This window comes from Choloepus didactylus, chromosome 19 (assembly GCF_015220235.1).
Source record: "Choloepus didactylus isolate mChoDid1 chromosome 19, mChoDid1.pri, whole genome shotgun sequence".
NCBI classification, from domain to species: domain Eukaryota; kingdom Metazoa; phylum Chordata; class Mammalia; order Pilosa; family Megalonychidae; genus Choloepus; species Choloepus didactylus.
In genome coordinates, this window is record NC_051325.1 from 52,552,832 (window position 1) to 52,580,401 (window position 27,570).

The window sequence follows — 27,570 nt, forward strand, 5'->3', positions numbered from 1 at the left end:
AAACAATAAATCAAATGGAAAAAAGTATTTTTGGGGATGAAGGAAGGAAGCAGTATAATAGTTTATTTCTGTATCTTTTTACCCAGTGGCAAATTCTCTGTCTTCTAGCTTGCTCCACCACATACATGTGGAACATATAAACTGTCTCATTCAATTCACTTTACTCCTATGACGTAGGTACTGTTATTATCCCCATTTTGCAGACAAAGAAACAGGCTTGGAAAGACTAACTTCCCAAGGTTGTACAACTGAGAATTCAGGGTTTTGAAACCAGGGTATACCTGAATCTATACCCTGAATTCTTACCTCTGTGCTATATAAATGCTACTGGAGAGATGGAATCTCCAAGGGGACAGAAGGGGCCCTGACACCATAAATTCATGCCTGGATAGAAAGAACAGCTTTTACCCTGCAAAATGGTGGCTCTCATCTTCTGAATCCCTTTTGAGATCCCTTTGAGAATTATATGAAAGCTATGGGACATTCCTTGGGAAAATCCTGTTTGTAGTTCTGTGTCATATATAATTTCAGGAGTTCAGAGACCCCCTCCCCCAGCTTAAAAATTATAATAGTTATCCAGTAGCACATACCCTAGACACTAAAGAGTATATTCAAAGCTATTAATTTAAACTGCAGCCCAAAGTCACCATTGGGGGGTTCTGAGTCAGTAAATGATGGTACAGCTAAATGATGGAGTGTGTTTTAGACTCAATATGTATGTCCTTTACAGAAAAACCCCAAGCTAGGTTTTGATTTTCTCATTTTTATTAATTGGCTTTATAGGCTAAAGTGCATATAGTAAAGACAAAAAAGGAAATGCATACATAGGGAAGGGACGTTTTTCTGCCAACATCAGAAAGGACCTGAGATGCCTAAGTGTCTGTTCTAGGGAATACTGGACTGAGGGAATGCTTATACAGGCAGCAGGCCTGGGAGGCTGGCTTCTGGTGTGGGTCTAGGGCCTGCAGAAGCTGCTGGCATGCTAACCCTGCCCAGGCAAAAGCTGCAGGTGTCAGGACAAAAGGTCATACTTTGGATAGGTGCTGCCGGGACTGAATGTGAGCTTAGTTCCATTCAGGATCCAGGGGGAGTAGCACTGCTGCTGAACCTCTCCACAGGCAAAGCAGCTTCCATCATCCCAAAACTAACTCGAAGGAAAAAGGTTAAGGGGATCACTTCTTAGATAGCCTGGGCCTGTTACATAAGCCCCCAGACATTGGTGGTCATGCTTTTCCTACTTTCAGTGAACATGTAACTGGGTCAGGGTTAGGGCAGGAGGGATTTTTGTGCTCCTTGAAAGGACAAGTACATCATAAACAACAACTCTGGGTCAGTATTAGAATGAAAGCTAGTCTGCAAGTTTGGGCCTGGCAAGAAGAATCAAACTGAGCTTATACTGTGTGGCCCGGCAGCATTGCAAAGAAAACATCTGACCAAGTCAGGACCCAGCGATCTATCATTAGGTAGCCCTAGGTGGAAGCCCCAGATATGCTCTAGGGAGTCTTGCAAGAGAGAAAAAGAAATCTGTTAACTTTGCTTTTGGTTCTGGAGGTAAAGTGCTTACTCTAGCACAGGGGTAAATTTGGAAACAAATGTGGGCAAGCCCTAAAAGAGGATCCTTAAAAGGTGCTATGACTAAAGATCAATAATAAAAAACGAACTTCGGTTCCGCCTAAAGGGAGCCGACCCCAGCCATGTGGTGGCCAGGGCAAAAGGCAGTGGTGTGCCAACTTCCTACATCATCCTCTGGATCTCCTCAAAGTTCATCAAGTTGTTGGCCTCAGACCAGGCAGCATGCTGTGCTCCATCCATCTCAGAAGCAAGCTGGTTGCTCCTTTCCAGAGTATGATTTATACCTCCAATCACTGCCTTACAGTCAGGACATGTGCCCCTCTGCATGGCTCCCCCGCAATCACTAATCACGTAGATGTGGCCATTGGGACACTTGAACCAGTGGCCACGAGGAAAACCCATAGCGTTGACAATCTGTACTCGTTCTTCCTCAGAGATGCCCAGGCCAGAGCAGGGAAGGGTGGCTTTCAGAGCTTCCATCTTTTCCTGCACAAGCCGTTCATCCTCCCGGGTGAACTTACATGTTCTCTCAAGGATCTTCTGGACATTGTAGACCTCTTCTGCTATGCTACCTCTCACCTTTCCCTCTGCCATCTTGCAGCGGGTCAGGAGGTTCAGCAGGTACGTGAGCCTCTGAATTTCACTTTGGAGATCACCCAGTTCCTGGCTGGTAAAGCTCAGACGTTTCTTTGCTAGCCATTCGTGGACCTGGTTTAGCCGAGTCCTCACTCTGTTTTGTTCTAGGATGTGCACCTTATTTAAGGAATCCCACAGGCTGGCCAAGTGGTCATAGAAGCTGATGTAATTCTCAACAAGGCCCAGGTCCTTCATTGACAGGTTTTTCTGGGCCAGCTTCTCTTTTAGCACCCAGAAGTCTCCAGGAAGTGCCTGGGAGAGGAGACTCTTCCTCTCCAACAGGGCCGTAAGTCGTTCTTGGCTGGTTGCAATTTCCCTTGCTGAACCCTGGATCTTTTCCTTGATGATTTCAATCTCTTCCAGCCGCTGTTTGATGCTGGTTCCATATCTCAGGTTTTTGCGGATGGGTACCTGGCAAACAGGGCAGACCTTCAACTTGATGGCAACATCATCATCCTTCTGCTCATTCATGTAGCGGTCTAGGGCTTGTACCTCAAAGAAGTGGCTGCAGTCTTCTAGCTGCACAAAGCGGGCATCAGGCTCATCTTCAAAACCAAAGAAGATCTGGGTAACCTCGTCCTGATGGCAGACACGGCACTTCTTGGGGCATGGCTCCCCACACAGACCAATGCAGGGGTGGCCACAGACCAACATCTTAGTACAAGGCACGTAGCATGGGGGTCGGTTGCAGGGCTCAGAGCAGAGTTTGGTGCACTGGTAGTGCTGGCAGTGCCAGACACAGGGTTCCACACAGGGGCTGCATAGCTCCCCACACTTCTTCTTGCACTGGCTATGGACACAGCGGTTCTGACAGGTCCGCTGGCAGGGCGGGCACTCACCGATGCATGGCTCCTGGCACTTGTGTGAGCAGATGAGTAGGCGCTTGCAGGGCTGCTGACAGCGTTCATGGAAGCGCCCTTCAAAGCAGCTGTGGCAGGAGCCAGGGCAAGGATGCCCACAGTCCAAGATAGTGCCACATGCTGTGGTGCACTTGACTGGCAGATCATGCTTGAGATCCTCTACATTACCACACTTTACTTGTTGGCTATGCCCACACTTGAGTTTCACAGTGACCATTTCGGAACACAACCGCACACAGTCCTCACCACAAGGGTGGCTGCATTTGTGCCCACATTTCAAGAGCTTGAGGCAAGGCTCTTGGCAGCAGAAATCTGACTCAGGCATGGAACAAGGGACCATTTGTTGATGGCCACACCGAGGAATGGTTTTGGGCACTGTAACCTGACAGGGCTGACACTGCTGGAAGCAAACAAGGGGGCACCGGTGCCCATCTTCACAGATGACCTTCTGGCATGGCTTTATGCACTGGAATTCCTTGTGTGAGGAGTCATAGGGGTGGCAGGCACGGGTGCAGACATGTCCGCAGCTCAGCCGGAACTCACAGGGCAGGCTGCAGCCTCCTTCTGGCACTTTTTGGAAGTCAGAAGCTTTGGATACCAAGGTGTGGGTGTCAGGGTGGTTCTGGCAGCACAGCCGGAGTGTGGGGCCTATCTGATTGTTTTCTCGAAGGCTATGGATGATCTTGCTCCACAAGGGCACCTTGGCCAACATAGGCATGTTTCCAATGCAGTACATCCCCTTTTTGGCCCGAGATAAGGCCACACAGATGCGGTTGTAAATCTGGAGAAACCCCACCTTGCCTTCTTGGTTGCTTCGCACTAATGAGAGGAGGATGATATCATTTTCTTCCCCCTGGTATTTGTCCACAACATGCACCTTGACACCTGCAAATGTCTTGGCAGGCATGAGTTTGCGCAGGCAGAAAAGCTGCCCGGTATAGGTGGTGAGGATGGTGATCTGGGAGGGCAGGTATTCCTGGCACAGAAAGTACTTGCACAGCTCCACCACAAAGCAAGCCTCATGCTGATTCTGGTGGCTTTTGCCTTCTTGGATTTCCTGTTCAGGGAAGTTGTGTTCTACAAAGAAGAGGTTGGAAGAGACACCCTGAAAAGGAAGAGAAGAGACATTTTAGAAGATTCATTCATGCAGGTTTTTTTCCTTACTATATTCACATCCATCAGCCATCTGTACACAGAAAATGGTTAATCCTTCTCCAGAGACAAACCTTGGGAATGTTTTTTGTATACTCCATATCACAATCACTACCTGGCAAAGCTGAGATTCAGAAAACCCACAGTCTGTATTCTTAACCTCCATATGATACCTCCTCCCAATAACCACTTTTTTTTTTTTGTTCTTAAAGTTGGTTCTATTCCCTTTTGAAAACCCCTTTTCATTTGAAAGTAGAGCCTCCTAGGTTACTGATATATTAGGGAAAAATCAGACAGCACAGACTCACTTTAATGTTCTCATATTTGAGAACAGACGGATGATTCTCCAGGTCCTGGTAAATGTGGGGGGTTAAAAGCCGGGCAATTTCAGGGCGCATGCGGTGCTGAAACAAGACACATATGTCATTAGAAACATAGGCAGAGGATAAGCGGACGGTTTCTCTAAAGACTAGGTTATTGGTGGGAAAGCTGGAGAGGTAACATTAAAAAAGAATAACAAGAAGAAAGAGCAGAATGTAAGCAGCTCCTTCATCCACCAACAAAAAGTCAACCCAGGCTGATATAATAGCGTTTTAAAGCAAAGAGACAAGGTAAATTTGACCAAGTCATTTCACTATTAATGCAGTTTAATTTTTATGAAACCACTATTGCTGGCAATTGGCAAGCTCCCGGGAACCTTCTCCTTGGCATTTGGTAATAATACAGACCCATCTTCTCACCTGGTAATTCAGACGGACAAAGGGAATGTTTACTTTCACTAGTCGTTCAAAGAGGGACACCTCAAGGTTGAAGTTCTTGGCCAGGTCATACACATTGGCACTGGGGCGCAGCTAGAGAAGAGAAACATGGCTGAGGACACTACTGAAAACAATTCATCCATCCATCCATCCAGCAAATGATTTTCAAATGCCTCCTACATGACAGGTACTACTCTAGGTACTGATATGCTAGGGATAAGCAGTGATAAGAGGCCCTGAAGGTACGAAATAAGGGTAATCTGAAAGTGCCTGGGGGTGGGGGAATCTTTAGATAGCCCACCCTAGACAGTATCATTTCATGGAGGAAGGGGCCAGTCATTCAAAAAGCAAGTCAAGCTCTTTCCCATCTCGGAAGATGGCGGGTGAAAAGGCTGAAAAGCCGGCAACTATGGAGAAGAAACCTGAGGCCAAGAAGGCTGATGCCAGTGGCAAGGTTAAGAAGAGTAGCCTCAAAACCAAAAAGCCCAAAAAAGGGAAGCCTCACTGCAGTCGAAACCCAGTTCTCGTCAGAGGAATTGGCAGATATTCCCGATCTGCGATGTATTCCAGAAAGGCCATGTACAAGAGGAAGTATTCAGCAGCTAAATCCAGGATTGAAAAGAAAAAGGAGGAGAAGGTTCTTGCTACTGTCACAAAACCCGTAGGTGGTGACAAAAATGGAGGTACCAGAGTGGTTAAACTTCGCAAAATGCCTAGATATTATCCTACTGAAGATGTGCCTTGGAAGCTGTTGAGCCATGGCAAAAAACCCTTCAGTCAGCATGTGAGAAAGCTGCGATCCAGCATCACTCCTGGGACCGTTCTGATCATCCTCACTGGTCGCCACAGGGGCAAGAGAGTGGTTTTCCTGAAGCAGCTGGGCAGTGGCTTGCTACTTGTGACTGGACCCCTGGTCCTCAATCGAGTTCCGCTGCGTAGGGCACACCAGAAATTTGTCATTGCCACCTCCACCAAAGTTGACATAAGTAGTGTGAAAATCCCAAAACATCTCACTGATGCTTACTTCAAGAAGAAGAAGCTGCGTAAGCCCAGACACCAGGAAGGTGAGATCTTCGACACAGAGAAAGAGAAATATGAGCTTACAGAGCAGCGCAAGGTTGATCAGAAAACTGTGGACTCACAACTTATGCCAAAAATCAAAGCTGTTCCTCAGCTCCAAGGCTATCTGCGTTCTGTGTTCTCTCTCACAAATGGAGTTTATCCTCACAAATTGGTGTTCTAAACTTTTTTGCAAAGAACCTAATTAAATAACTGATACATTTAAAAAAAAAAAAAGCAAGTCAAGAGAGGAAGCAGGGGATGGGTACACAGTGAGCAAAGGAGAGACTGGTATGGGATGATGTCAGAGACACAGACTGAAAACTGATCATGTCAGCCTTTGTAGCTCATGTAAATGAAGCTTGATTTTTGTAAATGCAATGGGAAACCACTGGAGGTCTCTAAGCCAGGGAGTGACATGATCTGATTTACTTTTTAAAAAGTCCACTTTGGTTTCTTTATGGAGAATATATTAAAGAGGAGGGTGGCCAAAGTGGAAGCAGGGAGACCAGGGAGGATGCTGCTGTAATAGTTCGCTTAAGAGACTAGGAAGGAAGCCAATGGAACAGATGAAATGGATGGTGCAACCTTTAAAATATGCCCCAAATCATTAATAGTATCTGCTCTTGGTTTGTATGTGGGAGGTGAGGAAAAGAGAAATTACAGATAAAGCCACTACTAAGACTAAGATCCATTGAAGCAGAGAGCAAGGGTCTTCCTGTCTGATGCCACCCCACAAGACAACAAGCCCATCTTTCATGGGCCCCTGCTTTACCTGCTGGTGGTCTCCAATCAGAATGAGATGCTGGCAAGCTTTGCTCAGTGTGGCAATTGTGTGAGCCTCAAGGACTTCAGCAGCCTCTTCCACAATAACAATCCGAGGTTCCACCTTCTGTAGGATCTGGCGGTATTTGGCAGCACCTCAAGTCAGGAGAGAAAGAGATTCTTCTGAGCTGAACCACCAGGCCTCTGGAAACCCCTTTTGGTGCTTTCCCTGATTCTGGGTTGGTAATAACTAAACTCTAATATTCATCCTGGGCTGTGATGACCATTGAATAAGAGAATGAGAGCTGAGTGGTCATCAGAGCATCATACCCACGTTAGTTGCTGTTGGGTTTTTAAAATCAGCAGGACCAAGTGGGTGAATTTCACCAAAGTTCCCTAGATACAGGTTGCTTTTAACAGCCTTTCATGGTATTTTCCTCTAGCTTTTTAATGAATCTTCTCTTTACCTGTCCCAGATAATATGATAGAAGCTTGGCACCAGGAGTGAACTTGGCTGGAGGAGGTCAATTTCCCCACATTTCTTTACCTGTAGTTGTCATCCCTATGACTTCGGCATCTTTAAGTATATGCAGGTCTTCCTGGAGCCTCAGTTCAGCCATTCTCTCTGCTGATGTGCGGTACTGGCGTTCATAGTTGAGAATCTTCCGGCGGGTGTCAGCCTGGTACATTTGTAGCCACAACCTAGAGAATGGGAAGAACCATATACTCGTTGAGATGTGGAAGAATCCCCTTCAGTATGCCCTGTGTATGAAGTGGATCCTAGACCCTTGAGGAGTCTACAGGCTATGGAGAAAGAGGGAACATGAGAGACCCAGATGTACAGAGACCCAAGAGTCCAAAATGCCCAACAAGAGATGTGCAGAGATAGGTAAGCGGTCAGAAGCTAATGATGAGGGTGGGATGAAGGAAAGATGTTAGATATCAGAAGAGAAACATGGCTGAGGACACTACTGAAAACAATTCATCCATCCGTCCATCCATTTCTTTTGAAGAGAGCAAGGAACTTCAAAAGCTTCAGACAGAATTTCTCATGAAGTTTGTCGTGAGCTGTACCCTTCCCGTTCCCCCCGTTCTCTATAGAGCACCCCGAATGCCTTTTTTTTTTTTTTAAACAAGAAAAACAGATCATGTCACCACTCTGCTGTAAAACCTTCCAATGGCTTCCTGCTCCTCTTCAGATAAAATCCATACTGCTTACCTCAGCTCTATGAGGCCCTTGATAGTCTGGCCCCTGCCTGCTCTCCAAACTCATCCTGAGCCACTTTCCCTGTCTCTCTCTCTGTGCCACAGTCATGCTGGCTGCCTTCTTTCTGTTTCTCAAATGGTCATGCTCCCTCTCATCTCAGGGCCATTGCCTATGTGGTTTCCTCAACTTCATCCCACTGCTCTTTCTCTGCTGGCCTTGTTAATGCCCACTTACCTTTCAGAGCTTTGTTTCAATGTTCCTGGAACCTCAGATCAGCTCAGGTCCTATGTCAATGTTCTTAGCACTCCCTGCTCTTTCGTTAGTGTATATGACTATTTCTAACTTTTAATTTGTGGAATTATTTAATTATCTGTTTCCCTGAATAGATTCTAAGCTCCATGAAGGCAGAGCAAGGACCTGTTTCATTCCATGGCTGTGTCTCTAATACCCACCTCCACGGTGGTGCTCAATCAATACTTAGATAATGCTGTTGAAGGCCTAGGGGATTCTGGGAACAAAAAAGGAACCCCCTGGGGAAATCACATGGGCTGACTGGGGGGATGGGCACAGTACCTATAAAGCTGCCAGCGAGAATTCAGGTCCAGCTGCCACACATCCTGGATTTCTCTGGCCTCAGCCTCGGTCATGGTGTTCAGTTTGCGAAGCTCAATCTTCACTTTCTTCTTCATTTTCTTTTTCTGGTTGCGCTGTGTCTGTGGACATCAACCCCAGCCAGGGTCACTACTCTATCACATAAAAAAGGTGCTGCCACCTCTAATGAACTTCTTGAGTATTTCACATTCTCTCAACAGATGTTTTTCATTGTGGGGTAGCTAAAGACAAGGGCTCTGAAGCCAGTTTGCCTGGTTCAAAGCCCTAATCTACCTCTTATGAGTTGTGGGACCTAAGGCAAGTTACTTAACCTCTAGGTGGCTTAGCACCCCCTTTTTAAAAATGGAACAATAAAGACTTAATTCTTAGCACTTAGTATAATATTGGCACAAGTTATCACTGGATATATTTTTGCCATAGTCTGTTTCTCACGCCTAAAAAATGTGTCATGAAAGTGGGGGTGGGTGTGCCTTGCTGAATGCTGTACTACAAATGCCTAGCAGCTGGTGCCTAGCACAGGGCTCAGCACGGGGCCTGCTAAGATGGTCTTAATGCCATCATATCAACATGGTACCTTAACAAATGGTTGAAAGGAACCATTAGGGAGAATGTGCTCTCCTGTGGCTCTGTCGCTGAGTCTGAAGCCATGAGCTTTTAGAGGGAATAGTATGCAAGATGGATGTTACCACATTATGGACCACCCTCCTCAAAAACAAACCCCTCCTAAGGCCACATAACAGAGAGATGCCCAACCCATGCTTCCAAAGATTGGGATCTTGAGGATGCTGCCCTTCCCATCATTTATAGTGATGTCGAACTGAACCAGGTGATTAGATTCAGAAGCTAGGAGACAGATAAAAATTGTAACTAGTGATATCAGTATTGGTTCATCAATTGTAACATACTAATGCAGGATGTTAGTAATCGGAGAAACTGTGGAGTGGGGGAAGGAAGGACAGATATACGAAAACTATTTCTGCACAATTTTTCTGTTAAACCTAAAACTGCTCTAAAAAGCAGTTGGCTGCCTGCTTCCTATCTTCCTAAGTTGGCATTTCTTGCCAGGTCCACTCTGAAGTGCCATAATTTTTATACCCTTGGGAAATGGACCCATCTTACACCAGGGTTAAGTTGTAAAATGGGTATATTAAGTTAATTGTGAGGATGAGGCAAATGCACTGTAATGGTGTGTTTGGGGGGCGGGGGAGATGGGACAAGGGACTGGGGTTGTGGTTCTGATGGGAACAGATGCTTTCAGGCTTGTCTCAGCAGAGTCTAACCCCCACCCACTTGGCAATAATAATTGACCTTCTGTGTCCCATTCTGTTAGGGCTTTCAGGACCACTAGGAAGTGAGTTTACCTCCCACTCTCCGGCTTGCTCTTGACCAGCTGCTGTCCCGGGGCCATAGTTGTCTAGCCTCATGGCCAGAAGCACTTTAGCCAATTCCTCGACTGCCCCGTTCTTTTCCTTCTTCTGCCGTCGGGGCTTCACCACTACTTCCTCCTCTATCACCCGGTCTGCTTGAATCAGGTCGGCCTCCTCTGCAATCTCGATGAGTGAAGCCTCCTCATCACATTCTTCCTCTTCCTCCCCTTCTGCCTGGGCTAAGGGAGGAAAGGCGGCAGAATAGGGACGGTGACTTTTGAAGCCAAAGGATGGGGGAGGGCACCGACCAGAGTTCAGATGCATGAAGACCTTCTCAAGGGGTTTCAGTGGTTTCCTCTGGGGAAGGGAAACTGGGAGGAATGAGAGTTACAGGAGGGAGACTAAGGCTTCCTTATATACTTTTTGTTGAATTTTTAAAATCATGTGGATGTATCCTTTTGAAAAGTTTTTCTTAATGTCAAACATACATATAAGGAGGGTATACAATGTGTATATGAAATTTAAAGGATAATAAAAATATATAAAATGAGCATTTAGGTACTCTTCACCCATTTTAAGGAGAAAACTACCAGTTTCTTTGAAGACCTTTGTGGCCCTTCTAACCTCAATTTTATATTACTTACTCCCTCATTTTTTGTTTTCAAATAATTGGTTTTGACTATTATTGAGGATTATATAAATTGAATCATATTGTATATATTTTTTCATAACTTGCTTTTCTCATTCAGCATTAAGTCTTTGAGATTCATATATGTGATTGCTGTGCATGTGAATGATTGTTACTCATTCATTTGCACTGCTATACAGTATTTCATTATCGGAATAGACCATAATAGATTCATCCATTGTACAAATGTTGATGGACATTTGAATTCTGTTTTTCTGCCGTCATAAAGTGACTGTCAATTTATGTCCCCACAAGCAGTGTATAAGGGTTCCAATTATCCTACATTCTTATCAACACTGGGTTACATCAAACTTTTTAGAAATTGTCAATTCGGTGGGCACGTAATAGTATCTCTTGTCGTTTAATTCCCCTAGTTTCTAATGAGCACTTTTTCACGTGTGTATTGGCCATTAGGATTTCCTATTCTGTGACATACCTGTTAAAGTCTTTTACCTATTTTCTTATTAAGCTATTTATCTTTCTCTTGCTGATACCCAGCTCTTTTATATATTCTGGGTATTACTTTTAAATCCTGCTATTCTGGTCTTTACCATATTGCACCTTAAGAAGTGAGTCTATGGTGCAGCCCCTCTGGAGGGCAGTGTGGTGTTTCCACAGGAGGCTAAGTATAGGGTTGCCATATGATCTTGCAACCCCATTATTTGGTATATACTTGGGAGAACTGAAAGCTGGGATTGCGAATAGGCATTTGCACACCGGTGTTTATGGTGGCAGTATTAACGATTTACAATGAATGGAGGTACCTAAGGATACATCGACAGTTGAAGGGAAGGGCGAACTGTGGTGTATCTATACAACAGAATATTGAACGGCTGCAAGAGAGAATGAAGTTGTGAGGCATGCAACTAGTGTGAATGAACCTTGAGGACATTGTGTTGAGTGAAATAAGGCCTCACTAATAAAGAGTAAATGCTGAGAATTGAGTTCGAGAGCATAGGTTATCACGGGACAGATGTGGGCAGAGATTGAGTAACAACAATTGCAGGAGTACAGAGTGTTCAATAATGCTTATTATTATAAAGGTTTGTAGATTGTAAGCTCTTATAGCAGTCATATCTATTCCTGAGTTTTAACTGTTATTCAAGAGATGTTTGTTTGGTACAAAATTTATATTCTCTGTCGCACACTTTCTAATTTAACTGTATGGTCAGTTTAATTAAACAACATGACACCTGATTAAACCTAATTAAACATGAAACCTAATTAAACAACATGAAACAACATGAAAACAACATAATTACATGAAACCTAGAATAGGGAACAAGATCTTGTTATTCTGTATAGGTTAATGTAATACCCTCCCCAGAGTATTTTGGGCAGAAAATAAAAAAGTATTTGCAAAGTCCCCTTGAGGGATAGAGGGAAAATATGGAAATATTAAACTTCCTCACCTGGAGAGTTCCTGATATTCTCACAAGCATTAGGGACTCCCAATTTAGTAAGCCAAGCCCTTGATCTTGGGGCTTGCCCTTATGAAACTTACTGCTGCAGAGGAGAAGCTAAGCTTACTTATAATTATGCCTAAGAGTCACACACAGAGAACCTCTTTTGTTGCTCAGATATGGCCTCTCTCTCCCAGCCAACTTTGCAAATAAACTCACTACTGTCTCCACTACATGGGACATGACTCCCAGGGATGAACCTGGCCCTGGCATCATGGGACTGAGAATGTTTTCTTGACCAAAAAGGGGGAAAAGAAATGTAACAAAATAAGGTTTCAGTGGCTAAGAGATTTCAAGTAACAGTCAAGAGGTCATTCTGGAGGTTATTCTTATGCATTATATAGATATTCCTTTTTTAGTTTCTAGTATATTAGAATAACTAGAAGAAAATACCTGAATCTGTTGAACTGTAATCCAGTAGACTTGATTCTTCATGATAACTGTGTAACTATATAGCTTTTCTCATGTGACCATGTGATTGTGAAAACCTTGTGACTGACACTCCCTTCACCCTTTATCTATAAGGGCAGATGAGTAATAAAATCAAGACTATATATATATATATATATAAATAATGGTGGGGAAGAGGGATATGGGATGTTTTGGGTGTTCTTTATTTTTTTCTTTATTTTGGAGTAATGAAAATGTTCTAAAATTGATTGTGGTGATGAATGCATAACTATATGATGATACTGTGAGCCACTGAATGTATACTTTGGATGGATTATATGGTGTGTGAACATAGCTCAATAAAACTGCATTTAAAAAAATTATTCTAGGCAGACGTGTGCTTCTTACCTGTATTTTCAGGCCCTGCTGGAGCAACACTTTGGGTGAAAGAACTGACACCCAGACCCAGCCACTCCAGCATCATGGAATGTTTCCAGCCCTGGAAGCAAACCCATTCCGTATCCTGAGGAAGGAAGTGTCAGCTATTAGAATTTCGTGACAACCATTGTGAAGGCAGGTTTCTAAAGATAAAAAAGAATTCCCTTAAAATCCAGAGGTTGCAAATTTCGCACCACTTGGGCAAATGAAGCATTTACTATGGCTTGGCACAAAATTTTTAAAATTGGGAGAATTTCTTCAAAAAAATAAAAATCTCAACTTCTTTTGACAAAACCAGGAGCTATAACGCAATGGGCCTGTATTCCTTAATGGCAACAAATGGCTGGAGCTGGGTTGTTGTTACCCCTTTTCCAGTTTGCCAAGTCCTGTCTTATTTGCTAATGTCTTACATCTAGCCTGCTTCATTCATTTATATGACCTGATTCACCCCTTTTAGGGCTTGTAACCCCTGAAATCACCAACCTGATGACAACAAAGCCATCATTTCATGGAGTTCCTGGCCAGTGGTCAACTCCCAAACTCTCTGTTATTTGCTAGGATGCCTCTTGTTATGACCTTATTTCATTTAACACTTATAGCATACTTACTATGTTAATAGGTTTACAAATATCAAAAGATAAGAATTAAGTTGAACCATACAGAATTATGTTTTTTATAAGTCAAAAGTGCAAATATTAGAAATTTCATATGGTTCAACTTAATATTATTATTATTCCCACTTTTTTTATAAAAGAGGAAACAGGCGCAGAAAAATTAAGTAACTTGCCCACAATTACCCAACTAGTAGCTGCAAAGCCAAAGCCAACAGGCTAGCTCCAGAGTCTTGTCCTTGACCAGTACACTTGACTGGCTCTCATTACAAAAGTGAACTTCTCACATTATGGCTAAACAGCTGAAGTTTTGGACTGATGTTCCAGCTATGTGTGCCCTCCAAGTACTGAGGCAAGAAAGATGCTTGCTGCCCCAGGCTAACCTATACCTGTACTGGTCCATTCATCAGGCTCTGCCAGTGCTGGAGAGAGATATATTTTTCCAGATGCTGTTCCCGCAGGACGCCGTGCATGGTGCACTCCAGGGTCTGGGCCCCTTCATGAAGTTCTTGCTCTGACTCCTTCATTTGTGTCATGATCTGCCAAGAAGAGAGGAAAACAAATGAGGAGGAAACATCATCACCCCCCAAACTCAGTTCCTGCCTTGAGGGAAAACAGAGCTAAGAGAGAAATATCAAGAAGGAAGAATATTAAATACACCAGTCAACAAACCAGTTTTTGAAGACACATTATTGTGGTCTTGAAACCAAAGGATTATTATCTAAACGTTTAGACTCCTACCAATCAGTAAGAAAAGTTAACAATCCACAGGAAAACAGGTCAATGATATTGTGGCAGAGACTTCTAACTTCACAATATCCATTGCCTCTTTTGGCCTTAGTAATGACTCGGATTTTTAGTTGAGCACATTGCATGCCCAAGGATGACATTTCCCAGCCTCCCTTTCAGCTGTATTTGGTTGGCCATGTGATTAAATTCTGACCAAGTGCTATGAGTGGTTAGGGGAAGGTAGCCTTAAGGCCCTGGCAGAAGGGTGGTGAGACGGGTGTGTGCCCTTCTTCCTTTTTCATCCTGGATTATGAGGGCAAAGGTCATACCATGAAATTAGCAGAATGGAATGCTGGAAGAAAGCCTCCATATCTATCCTGGACTGCCTACCTAGAAAGCCACTGCTATTTTGTTTGTCTCTTTTGAGCTACCTCGGGTAGTGTAAAGCTGGGACTTACACTCATGTAGGCCCTTCGGAGGTGCATAGGGAGGTTGCGGCGGAATTCTCGCTTATTCCTTAGCTCCCTCAGGGTGAACTGCTTCAGGATTTCACTGTTGCTCCTTCCACCCACCCTCACGATGCTGGTCTTTTGACACTTGTAGATGCCTGTAGAGCAAAGTAGAGGATGGTAGGGTTAAGGAGAGCTAGACTGGATTCTCTCAGGTGGGAGTTGTGTGTTTGGGAGCTGTCTCAGATGGTCCCTGATCTTTTTCCACTCTGCCCTTTGGGAACAAACTGGGGCTTACAGGAAATTTACCTCATTAATGAGGAGAAGGCCCCAGAGAAGATGTGACATGCAGACCAGTAAAGTGTATTGTTTAAGAGCACGGGCTTTGCTATTAGACAGCTGGGGACCCAACTCTTGGCTCCACCACTTACTGCTGTTTAACCTGGGACAAGTAACTTAAATTGAGCTTCAGTTTCTTTGTGATCTGGAGTCAGTAATCCTTACCTTTTAAGATTACAGCATGGACAAATGAGAGTGTATCTTTAAAGCTCCTAGCATTATGGCCTAGCACAAAGCAAGCACTCAGTAAATGTTATCATCATTCATTCTACAGATATTTACTGATTGCTTATTAAGTGCCAGGCATGTGCTAGGTTCTGAAGACACGGTAGTCAAAACACAGACTCAGCTCCTGATTTGCTCTCATGTCTCATAGTCTAACAGAGAAAATGCAATAGTGGTAAGTGTAGGAAGTACTGTAAGTACATGATGCTATAAGTGTATATGACCAGGGGACCTTACCTAACCTAGTCTGGATGTTAGAGATCTAATTCTTGAGGCTCTAGTATTTAAGTTGAAATTCTAAGAACAAGGAGGTTTTATATAGGTGATAGAAGGGTACAGAAGAATGGAAAATAATATTCACAGCAGAAGGAAAAGGATTTGTTTATTCATTCATGCAATTAGTAGTTTTTGAGTATCTTATGTGTGCCAGGAGCTGTGAATATAGCGAGAAACATGACTAACCCTCATAGTGTTTATAGTCTAGGGTAAAGACATATAAAACAGAAATTTAAATAATTAATTACACACGTGCCAAGTTTATGAAGAAAAAAATAAACAGGGGGACTTTACCTTGTCTAGGGGCAATAGGAAAAGTCCACCTGAAGGAGAGAGATTTAAGGTGAGACTTGAAGAATGTTGGAGCCAACCAGGCTGGATGTGCTCAATATGGAGGGAGGGGGAGAGGAAAAAAGTGCATTCCAGGCAAGGGAATAGCATGGGGCAAGGGAGAAGCTGGAGGAATTCAAGGATTGAAAACAATCAGTGGTGAGAGTTAGGGAGAAAAAGGCGATAAGGTTCAGAGTTCGGCTAGGGCAGATCACACACAGCCTTGTAGGTCATAATAAGACTGCAGACTTTATTCAGAGAGCAACAGAAAGCTACTGAAGTTGCTGATGGTATCATTTTAAATTCAAATATAAGTATTTTCATAGAGAACAATTTTTTCCTACAGACATTACCTTCCAGAAACTGGTCCAAAGCATGATTAGTATAACACACAACCAAGATAGGGAACTTCTGGGGGCTAATTTGCCAAACAGACTCGTTGGTTAGCAGGGCTTGAACAATTTTTAGACCCACATAGGTTTTGCCTAGAAAACAAGGAAAAAAGATTGAGACAGTTAAAAAATTTGAAGATTTTCTAAAAGGAGTAGTTAATTTCTTATAGCAAATACATTTGTTAAAAATTTAAAGTAATACATTTAGATGGCTTAAAATCCAAGAAGCGTAAGTGGGCATATTGTGAAAAGTCCCTCTCATACTTCTGTCCCCAGCCACTCAGTTCTTCCCCGGAACCATAAATTACCAGTTTCTTGTATCACTTTCCAGAGACAGTCTTTCTAATGAACATACAAGCAAATATGAATATATATTCTTTTCCTAGCCTTCCCCCTTTTTTTATTGTGAAATTTAGCATATATACATAACAGTGATACTTTCAAAGTATGCTTTAACAAGAGCAAATTTTAAAGAATGTTATGAGTTTCAGTTCCACAATTTCAGTTATTTCCTTATCATAAAATATATACACAGAAAGGTGATAACTTTCAAAGTACAATTTAATGAGTAGCTATAGAGCAAATTCCAAAGAATGCTATGGGTTATAGTTCTACCTTTCCAGTTATTTCCTTCTAGCTATTCTAATACTCTAGCATCTAAAAAAATTTTATATAAAGATTCAGTATCTGTAATCCTTTGTTAAATCCTATCTTGTCTGTTGCTAACCCTTCCTCTGGATTAATCACTTTCTTGATCTTCAGGGGTCTTTTGGTAGAGACAGCCCTAACTTGTTTTTATTGAAAAGGGATGCCAACATTATAGCTTCCCCTTTTCTTTTTAACACCAATAGTAGCAGACTATCTTTACTGTTCTACATACTGCTTTTTTCACTTACTGTGTCTCAGGCAGTTCTCTATACATACAGAAAAAGAATCCTTTCCTTTTGTTTTTTTACAGATGTATGGTATGCTTTATCTAGTTCCCTATTGATAGACATAAAAGTTGTATCTAATCTCACGTGACAAATTCTTTAGAAATGCTTTTTATATACCTTGGTAGATCTGCCTTTGTAATGGGAGGGGAAAACTCATTATAGAAATCAGCACTGGAGTCAGAGTGGTAGGTTCAATTATTAATTGGCCACAAATTAACTAAGTCTGCAAACTGCTAAATTCTTACATCGTTTCAGGCTAAGATAGCCACTGTCCCCACAAAATTCCAAGTTGTGTGAGGGAGAGATACAAGAAAACCAAATATTTCAGTATACAGCACAATAAGCAATCATTTTTCCTTTCTTTTTTTCTTCTTCAAATATCTAGAAAGGTTAGGTGCTAGAGATACAATGGTGAGCAAAATGCTCCTGGTTCTTATCCTGCTGTATAGAGACTTGTAGAGGAGAAAGATAACTAATCACACAAACAGAAAATCATAAAATGTGGTGAGAAATATATGGCACCAAGAAAGCATATTTTTGTTTCTATACTGTGCTTCTGGTCTAGTCAATGAAGTTGAGAGAGGCTTCCCTGAAGAAGCGACGACTGAGTAAGAGTGTGCAAGAGGGAATGGGAGTGGGTGGACTAGTCGGGAGACTCCTGCCATCTTATGGGTGAGTGAAGACACACCTGGTTCCGGCAGTGGAGACAGTCAGACTGGGGAGAAATTTCAAAGGTAAAACTGATTGGAACTTGGCAATGTTTTGGCTATGGGGTTTGGGGAGGATCAGAAAAGGATAGCTCCTAGATTTCTGTTTGGAGGACTGGATGGATGAAAACACGTTAGCAGGAAGGAGAATCTTCGTAATTCAGTATTTACTCTATCCCCTCCTTCTGCTTCCTCTTATTTACCCCTTAATTAGATATTTTTTTGGGATTTCATTAACATTAAGGGAAATTATTTGCAAAATGCATTACAGAAAAAATGGTTACTATCTCGGATATACAAACAGCTCTTATAAATCAATAATAAAAAGAAGCAATTCAACAGAAATATGGGCAAAGAATACAAAAAGGCAATCCACAGAACAGAAATATAGACAATAAACACACGAAAGGATATTCAACCTTATTCCTGAAATACAAATTAAACCACTATGATATATATTGCTGAAGGACACTTTGGCAATGTCTATTAAAATTACAAATGCACATACAGTTTGATCCAGCAATTACTCTTCTAGGAATTTCTCTTCTGGATATATTCTGTTTGTGTGGAAAATGATTCACAAACAAGGCTATTCATTGAAATATTGTTTGTAATAGTGAATCTTTCAACAGGGAACTGGTTAAAGAGATCATGATCTATCCAAACAACGGAACAGTATGCAGTCATAAACAAGAATGAGACACTATTTACGTACCAAGATATTTTATAAGTGACAGCAAGATGCAGAACAGTGTTTATAGCATATTGGATTGAAAAAAGGGAAGAAATAAATATATGTATTTCCTTGAATATTCATAGCATATCTCAGGAAAGATACACAGGAAACTGATAGAACTATCTGCTCTAGGGAAGGGAACCGAGTGAGATGAAGGGAGGACGGAGACAGGCATTTAAAATTTTTTTTGAACCATTATTTTTATTAAAACATAAAGTTAAAATTAATAATGAGCCTGAAATTTTAACCTCTCACAGCTTCAAAAATTAAAACAATTGATAACATACAATGATGTATGGAAATAGGAACACTAATTCATTCTTGGTGGGAATACTTTTGGGTGGGTAATTTAGCAGTACCTATTACAGCTATTAATGTAAATTCCCACTTTTAGGAAGGAACCATAGAAATAAGTAGAGTACCTAAAAAAACACACACACAGATTAATTATTAACTATACCAATAAAAAATTATGGAACATTTATACCCTAGAACACTAAGCAGGCATAGTAAAAAGAATGAGGTACATTGCTAAATCTGACTGTAATGTAGAGAATGTAAAGATGTCCATATATATGGAAAAAAAAAATTTTTAGACCCATATAAACAGCATGATCTCATTCATGTAATTAAAAAAGACAAAATGTGTGCACATATATAAACATATATGGATGTGTCAATGTCAATGGAGAACATGTGGAAAGATGTGCATCGAACTGCTAACTAGTGGTTACTGCCGTGGAGCAGGATTAATGAGTGGCACCGAGGTGGTGGTGGTGGTGATGGGTATTAAGGAGGTAGGTATATTTCTAGGAGAACCAAGTACAGTGTGGTAGATAGGAGCCAAAGTTCTGGAGCCAGACTGCCTGAGTTCAAGTCCTATGTTTGTCATTTACTTAGCTGTGTGAGTCTGAACACATTATTTAACCTCTTTGCCTTAGGTATAAGAATAATTTCCACTTCAGGATTGTTGTGAAGATGCAATGAGTAAATATAAGAAAAATGTGTAAAAACGTGATTGTCACATAGTGCTACTATTATATATTTGATATTATTTAACTTAAAATATAAAAACCTTAAATATAAAATCAAACAAATAATTTTGCTTCGGTAAAGCAGAAATAATGTACCTTCCCTAAGTTTGACCTCTGGCAGTTTTTTCTAATCTTGTGATTTTGGTCTATTATTATGTATGCCAGTGGGTCCCCATAGGAAAATCACTATGAGTGACTACTTCATAAACAACTTTGATGACCATCTCAGGGGACTGGTTCTAAACGAGATGTTCTAGGAACTTACAACCAAGCCTCCCTTACCTATCTTATAGGGTAAATGTGCTCTGAAAAATTCTCTATCTTACCTGTTCCAGGAGGTCCTTGAATAATAGCCAGTTCCCTTGTGAGAGCAAACTGTAAGGCTTCCATCTGGGAGTCATCCAGCTTCAGGGCTTCTTTTGAGGGCCACTGACTGTGGTCTAAGATATTAACTCTCTGATACCTCAAGCTCTCAGCATTCCTCAGACATACCCCAGTGGCCAAGAGATTCTCTATTAAGGGGGTGAAATCATATCTGCCCCCCATTAGCAAGTACCTTGGCTCCTTCACATGAGAGTCACACTCAACAATGTTTCTCTGAAAGGGGACATCCTCCTCTTGGACCTCCTGGAGTCCTTCTAGGACGTGCCTGTAGGCCTCAAAGTATGCAGTTGTCTCTACCATGAGAAAAGAGTCAGAGGGCTGGACCTCTGCTAGCAGCTGCTGGCTCTGTTCATTGAAACAGAGCTGGACAATTCCTTGGCAGAGATCTTCCTGCTCCCGATTAGACACGGTGGCAAAAAGAAATGTTTCAAAGTTGTCTTTGGACATGCACACTAAGGAGCCATAGAGCAATCGCTTGGAATTCTGCCAGCGAACAAACTTCAGTGGTTTTGTGTCAAACTGCACCTTGTAGACAATGCCTGTTGATGAACACACAGGGGTGATAATCCTGGTATCAAAGTAGATTCGGATGTCATCGAACTTTCTCTTCCTCAGGCCCTGGTCTTCAAAGCTCTGGAGAAGTTCCAAAATGCCTTCCCGTAGGGGTCTGACAAAATCTTCTCGCAGGAGTCGGAAGTGGGTATCCAGATAGACAGCAGTGCTGTCATATTTTCCAGAGATGATGTTGGGGCGAAGGAAGGGCCTCTCATCCAAGTGCACTTCATTGTAGGTAGGGTAAATGGGCATGGTTCGGTAGCTCTCAACATGGTCTTCTGCCTCAGGCTGAACTAGAGTATAGGTGTCCACTCTTAAAGTGCCCTCTCGCCTCTTTTCCTGCAGATGTTCAATGATAGCCTGTACCTTTTCCAGGTTCTTCTCTGTCTCTTCTTCTATATTAACACCTGAGGCTCTTAAAGCATTAAGAGAAACTGGCAGGAGGGAAACGAGCATGGAAGTTTCCTGCACAGAGCTGGCAGGGAAGACACTTACTAGGTCCTGGAGGAGGGAGATGATGTTGCTAATGTGTTCTGGATACTGGTTTCGAATGTCAGGGATGGGTTCAGTGATCATCCCTACCACATAAGTAGGCAGGCAGACTTTCAGGAATCTGGAATTCTTTAATATGCCCAGCACATGGAGAACACTCTGCCGGTCCATTTTGGAGCTGAAAGCCTTCCGAAGAACCTGGCAGATGAGCTCAAGGAAGTTAGATTTCATGAAAGAATGAGATAGGAGTTCCTCCAGCCCTAAACTTGTAGCAAGTGTGATGACCACCTCAGAGGCATCTTTTTGAAGAAGACTTTCTAGGAACTTGTAGCCCAATCTCTTCACTTGCTGCGGCTGTTCTGCTGGCTTCTGGTGGGGGATCCACCGCTGATGAAAGTTTTCACTGGACTGTGGTGGTCTGTGGTTCCTTCCATCCTGGTTTCCGTTTCTCTGCTTAGTGTCATTCTCCTGACCATGTCTTTGGTCTCTATCATTACTGGCATGCCCCTCATGATTTCTCCTTCCCTGATGTGGGTTTCTGCCCATGGCCCTAAATCTCTCTTCTCTTTGTTGGCAAGGAACAGGATGGTTGTTGGCCCTTGGATGCCTTGCAGGCTGGTTGGCTCCTCTTCTGAGAGCACTAGCGGGTGGGTTATTGGCCTGATTTCTAGCTCTTGGTGGTAATTCTCCATCCATAGGCCCTAAATACAATAGGAATACTGGGTAAGCACAAAATCAAGGAGCAAAGAAACCCAATAGGATAATAGTAAACATGTTCTCATTTTCTAAAACAACTAAGGAGCTCTGGTTTGGAGAGAAAAAATGGTTTCCTACCAAGGGTATGGAACACAGATTATCGTTATTGCTAATATATATTATGAAAATACCATTTTTCAAAGGGTGCAAAAGAATAAACATTTGCTGTGTGCCTAATAAATGCTAAGGAATAGATATATAAACTATCTCACTTAATCCTTACAAGCTCAGACTTAAGTTTCAGGAGGTCAGAAAGATTAGTTTACTGCTTTAGTCTCTTGCCAGTACCAAAAAGCAGCCAGAGCATGTATTTCAGAGCCAAACACACCTGGTACAAATCTTGATTTGGCCACTTACTCACTGTGTTATCTTGGTCAAATTGTATAATTTCTCTTAGCCTCAGTTGCTGGGTTGTTATAAAAATTAGATGTTTATAAAATGCTTGGTACAGTATCAGATACATAAAAAGCTATCAGAAAATGTTAGCTATTACCAGTAGCACTGGTAACAATTTTCTACTGGGAATACTCTATTGATTTCTAGAGCCACTGGTTTTGCCACTAAATAATTATATACAAAGGAGATATCATTATATAAAACTATAAAGGGAACTACTACTAGAACTTTGTCCAGCATCAGCAAATGCAGTTCAAATGGCAAAGGAGAGAGTGGGGCTTTCTTTACAAAGATGTTTTTGAGGAAATTAATAGACTGTGAGGAAAGTAGAAAATGAAACTCAAGTTTTACTTCAAGAAAATGAAAAACGAAACAAAGTTTTGCTCCTTTCCGCAGCATAGTACTTATCTAAGAGGAAGCAGGAGTGGGGGAGCCACATCTAGCATAAACAGAAAAGCCAGCATCACCCTGTGGATGCAGCCAAACTGGTCTTCCCTGATCTGTCACAAGTTTTGAGTGATGGGCAACATACTCAAAGTTCCAATTTTTCACTTTCCTTTTCTCTAAAACTGATTTGGATCTGACCCAATGAGGCAGAATGACTTAGAGATTTTAAAAACAAACAAAATGAGACTGTATGCAATGCATCGATAATAAAAAAACATTACGAAAGCTTCAAACACACACATTTGAGATGATTGTACTATTTTACGACATCAAATGTTTAATCCATTTATGTACCCCCCCCCCCAGCTTTGCACTTTGCAGAGAAAATTTTAATGTGACAACATCAAGGAATAATTAGCAAAATATAAATGTTGTACAAATGAACTCTAACTTTTTATAACTGTTACTCTTTACTTTCCAAACTCCTATAATATCAGAAGAAATAAGACACGAAGAAAATTCTACTTTTAATATTTTGATCTGACAGAAAATTGCAGAATGGAAAATTGTACTGTTTCTCATTCTTTTAACACTCACATAGCTCATAAAATAAAATTCCAAGGTCCTTCCTCATTTGTTTCACAGCTAAAATTCAGACGACGTTATAAACTTAGGGAAAAATGAGGATCCATTTGGATGCTTTCTTTTAGAAAGTTCTGAGCAAACAGAACAATCACTGCAGCAAATTGATGCTTTTGGAACCAACTGTGCTTTGGTGACTAGGGCTCTAGACTTGTGCTGTCCAATACATAACCACTAGCCACATATGGCTATTGAGAACCTGAAATGTGGCTAGTCTGAAATGGGATGTGTAAAATACTCAATGGATTTTGAAGATTTAGTATAGCACAAAAAAAAAGTTAAATACCTCATTTATTTTTAAGAATATTTATAACATCTTGAAATGATAATATTTGAGTATCTGGAGATAAATGAAACAAAATTATTGAAGTATTATAATAAAATATATTATTGAATCATTCAATTTAAACAATACTTTGGATATATTAAGTTAAATAAAACTTATTACATTATTAAATTTTATTAAATGAGTATTTAAAATTTTAAAAATTAATTCCACCTGTCTCTTTTTACTTTTTAAAAGAGAAAATTAAAAATCACATTTTTGGCTTACATTATATTTCTATTGGATAGCACTGCTCAACTAGTTATTTCCATTTCTGACACTCCATCTCCGTTTTTTGCTAAAGTGAACCAAACTGATTCACTAGCTCTCTCATGAAAAGTGGAGGGCTATTCATTTTTCAAAGTTATTCATGCTGCAGCTAAGGAATAAGCCATGTTTTGGTGGGAAACTATGCTCACCTCTGCAGTTGGCACTGGGATTCCTGGGCCTGGCCTCTGGACAAGCTCTTCTGTCTTCCATGTCCAAGTCACTTGAATTCTTCCACGTTCACCCTATTTTTAGTTATCTGGAAATTTTTATGGGTTGAGAGTTATCAGTGTCCTTGAAACACAACATCTAACAGAAAAAAACCCAAGTGGTGGCAAGTTCAGACCTCCTGCCTCTACATTTTAATGATCTGTTAACTAAGAGTTAACAGAGATTTTAATCATGGGCAGTTATTGTGCTGCTCTGTCAATGTCCAATTATGGTACAAAACATTAAATTCACAATTCAGGTGAATTTAAGGGATCAAATTTCCTCTTCCTTGACCCTTATACTTCCTTGGGGTAGAGGGAGTAACGTTCATTACTACTGAAAACTATTGTATGGTATGCCTTTAGCCAAGTTACTTAATCAGTTGCTAGGTCTCATTTTCCTCTTCCTATAAAGCAAAAAAATATTGTTACCAGGGGAAAAAGGAGTACATTTTTGTGAATCTACAACCATGCATTCACCATTCCATCCAACATTTATATTATATAGTAGTATACAGTTTATAATAGTTTATAGTTTGTAAAAAATTGGTGAGCAGTTATCCCTTATCCTATACCTAGTTAACTGATTATGTCTTCTGCTCTACTTGATTCAAGAGAAAGAAATGGCGTTTCAATAAACAGGGGGCTTAGCATCTATGGTGTGCTGTTTCCTCCTGATCAGTTTGAAATCTGCAATTCTTTCTTTCTCCTCTCTCTGCTTTCTTGATGATTTTTTTTTTTTTAATTCAGTTTTATTGAAATATATTCACAAACCATACAGTCATCCATGGTATACAATCAACTGTTCACAGTATGATCATATAGTTATGCGTTCATCACCACAATCTATTTCTGAACATTTTCCTTACATCAGAAAGAATCAGAATAAGAATAAAAAATAAAAGTGAAAAGAGAATACCCAAACCATCCCCCCATCCCACCCTATTTGTCATTTAGTTTTTACTCCCATTTTTCTACTGATTTTTTTTCAATTTTTTAACTTTGTTTATCAAAAAATTAAAAACAAACAGGCAAACAACAACCAAAAAAACCCCACAACATTTCAAACAAAGCAATGGATTAAGGAAAACAAATAACCTAAAATAATTACTTTGCTTCCAATATGTTCCTACCATACCCCAAGAAAATTAATAAACCATGTCCAAACAGAGGAGTAAGAAAAACAAATAATCTAAAATAACTACATTGCTTCCAACATGTTCCTACCATACCCCAAGAAAATTAACAACCCCTAAGAAAACAAAGGAATAAGAGAAAAAAAAACCTAAAATAACTCTATTGCTTCCATCATGATCTTACTATATCCAAGAAAGTTTACAAACCATAATCATTCCTGAGCATTCCCATAACATTGAGATTACCCTCCATAGTTTATCTGTTCTTATTAGATTTCTTGATGATTTTTTAAAATACTGATCCTGTAAGAGGAAAAGGAAGTCCCTTTATGGGAACTTCTCAATTTGACTCATACTAATCACGGGGGCTGGATCTACGGAAAGAGAAGGTGACTCAAGAGTCTTCAGTAAAGGGACTTTTGAGTCTGTCCCTCTCACTGAGTTTCAAAATGTTCATAGCTGGGAGACTTTGAATAGATTTTGGCATTACAGGAGGGTTAGCTTTTATCCTTATCAGAAAGGGAGTGCCTTTTCCTTCTTCTGGGAATATTTTTGGTGAGTCTCTTACCTCATCTTATCAAATCTAGGTCTCATGTGCAGGTTCAATATATTTATATATTTTAATTCCCCAAGAGGAAAATTCCTTCTTCCTCTTGTTGAAAAACACTAAAATAGAACCCCCCAAACTTTCTGGGATAAAAGAAAATGGAAGAAAAAAAAAAAAAAAGAAATGTTAGAAAGAATAGGCAAAGGGTAGAAAGGGAGGAGAAGACAAGAACAGGAAATGCTTTGATAAAAGCAGACTAAAGTGGGTTTCTTTGGAAATCAGGGCAGGAAGAAGAAAACCAGTGATGGTTAAGTTGATATTCGGACCAGAAATAGAGGAGAAAGATAATTACCAGGGTGAGATGAAAGAGGTTGAACTAAGGAGGCAAGAGCTGGGTTTTACCGGGAATTCTTCAGGATACTAAGGTGATTAAAAAAAAGGGCCAAGGAGTCACCTGGTCCTAATGGAAATATGGGGTCAAGGGAGAGCTAGGGCTGTGTGGTAGCATGAAGGAAGGTGCCATTATGGGGAGTGGCACAGGAAATGGGGAAGAGCTGAAGAGTTACCGGGTCCTCAAGAAGAGGGTGGGGGCTGAGTTCAATTCGGTGGTGGGGTGGGGGGCTTGCTGAAGTGATGGAGGAATTTGAAATAGAGATGGGTGAGTCCAGGGTGCTGAGGATGCTTTGTAGAAAATGGGGGATGAATGAGATGATAGGAGGTGAAGACAGAAGTAGATGAAGGAGGTGGCCGTGGCAGAAAGTGAGCATAGACATTGGGGGTAGGAGACAGAGGAGAACTAGATGATGGGGTCAGGGGCAGATGTGGGGATGGGGGGCACTGAGGGCAGTGGAAGTAAAAAGGGTGCTGAGACAACGATGGAAGCGCTGAGGCGGCCTAGGGTCACTGAAGAGAGGGGAGGTGATGGGCGGGGGGCAGCTGCTGAGGGGGTGTTATAGGGGCGCTGACATAGGTGTTGGAAGTGCTGGGGACTGAGGTGACCAGAGCGCTGAGGAGGGTGGTGGAGGCGCGGGGGTCTGAGGAGGGTGATGGAGGCGCGGGGGTCTGAGGAAGGTGGCGGAGGCGCGGGGGTCTGAGGAAGGTGGTGGAGGCGCGGGGGTCTGAGGAGGGTGATGGAGGCGCGGGGGTCTGAGGAAGGTGGTGGAGGCGCGGGGGTCTGAGAAGGGTGATGGAGGCGCGGGGGTCAGAGGGGACGCTGAGGAGGGGGGTGGTGGCGGCGCGGGGGTCCGACGGGACGCTGAGGAGGGTGGTGGCGGCGCGTGGGGCTGAGGAGGTGATGGAAGCTTGGGGAGGCTGAGGAATGACCGAGTCGGGGGCCCTGGGGAGGAGGCGGTGGCCGGGGCTCGTGGCCGGGCAGGAGCCGGAGCAGGTGCGGGGCCCACTCACCCGGCTGTGGAGCGTCCTCAGGTCACCGCCGGCGCCGGCTCACGCCCGGGGTCTGGCCCAGGCAGGTCCGCGGCCCCGCCTGACGCCGCGCACTTTCGGTTTCCTTTCCTGCAAGCAGTGGGCGGGGCGAGGAGCCGGGAGGGCAGCCCGGAGGCGGAGGAAGGGGGGGGGGTCCTGGCGGGGGGGGTCAGACAGGGGCGTGGGGGGTGCCGGAGGGCCGGCAGACTAGCCTCAGCTTGCTCCGGCTGCTGGCTGGCAGGCTCGGGCGGGCGCGGCTGAGGGGAGGGGACTGCAGGGGGCGGGGTAACTGTGCCAAAGGCCGTCGCAGGCCTTAGCGCGC

General features: G+C 42.3%; 1 protein-coding gene and 1 pseudogene across 1 annotated transcript; one reads left to right on the plus strand and one right to left on the minus strand.

Annotated features, from left to right (window-relative positions):
* Positions 1-747: 747 nt before the first annotated feature.
* Positions 748-27,378, minus strand: ZNFX1 (zinc finger NFX1-type containing 1). The gene is made up of 14 exons (XM_037811071.1): positions 27,231-27,378; positions 24,087-24,193; positions 20,057-21,862; positions 16,280-16,411; positions 14,766-14,914; positions 13,968-14,117; positions 12,938-13,052; positions 9,983-10,227; positions 8,583-8,722; positions 7,350-7,504; positions 6,813-6,958; positions 4,961-5,071; positions 4,529-4,624; positions 748-4,173 (listed from the first exon to the last, which is right to left on the minus strand). Exons 2-14 carry the CDS (start codon positions 24,145-24,147, stop codon positions 1,735-1,737), a joined length of 5,745 nt encoding a protein of 1,914 aa, XP_037666999.1. The 5' UTR covers positions 24,148-24,193; positions 27,231-27,378; the 3' UTR covers positions 748-1,734.
* Positions 5,340-6,245, plus strand: LOC119515221 (annotated as a pseudogene).
* Positions 27,379-27,570: the final 192 nt, after the last annotated feature.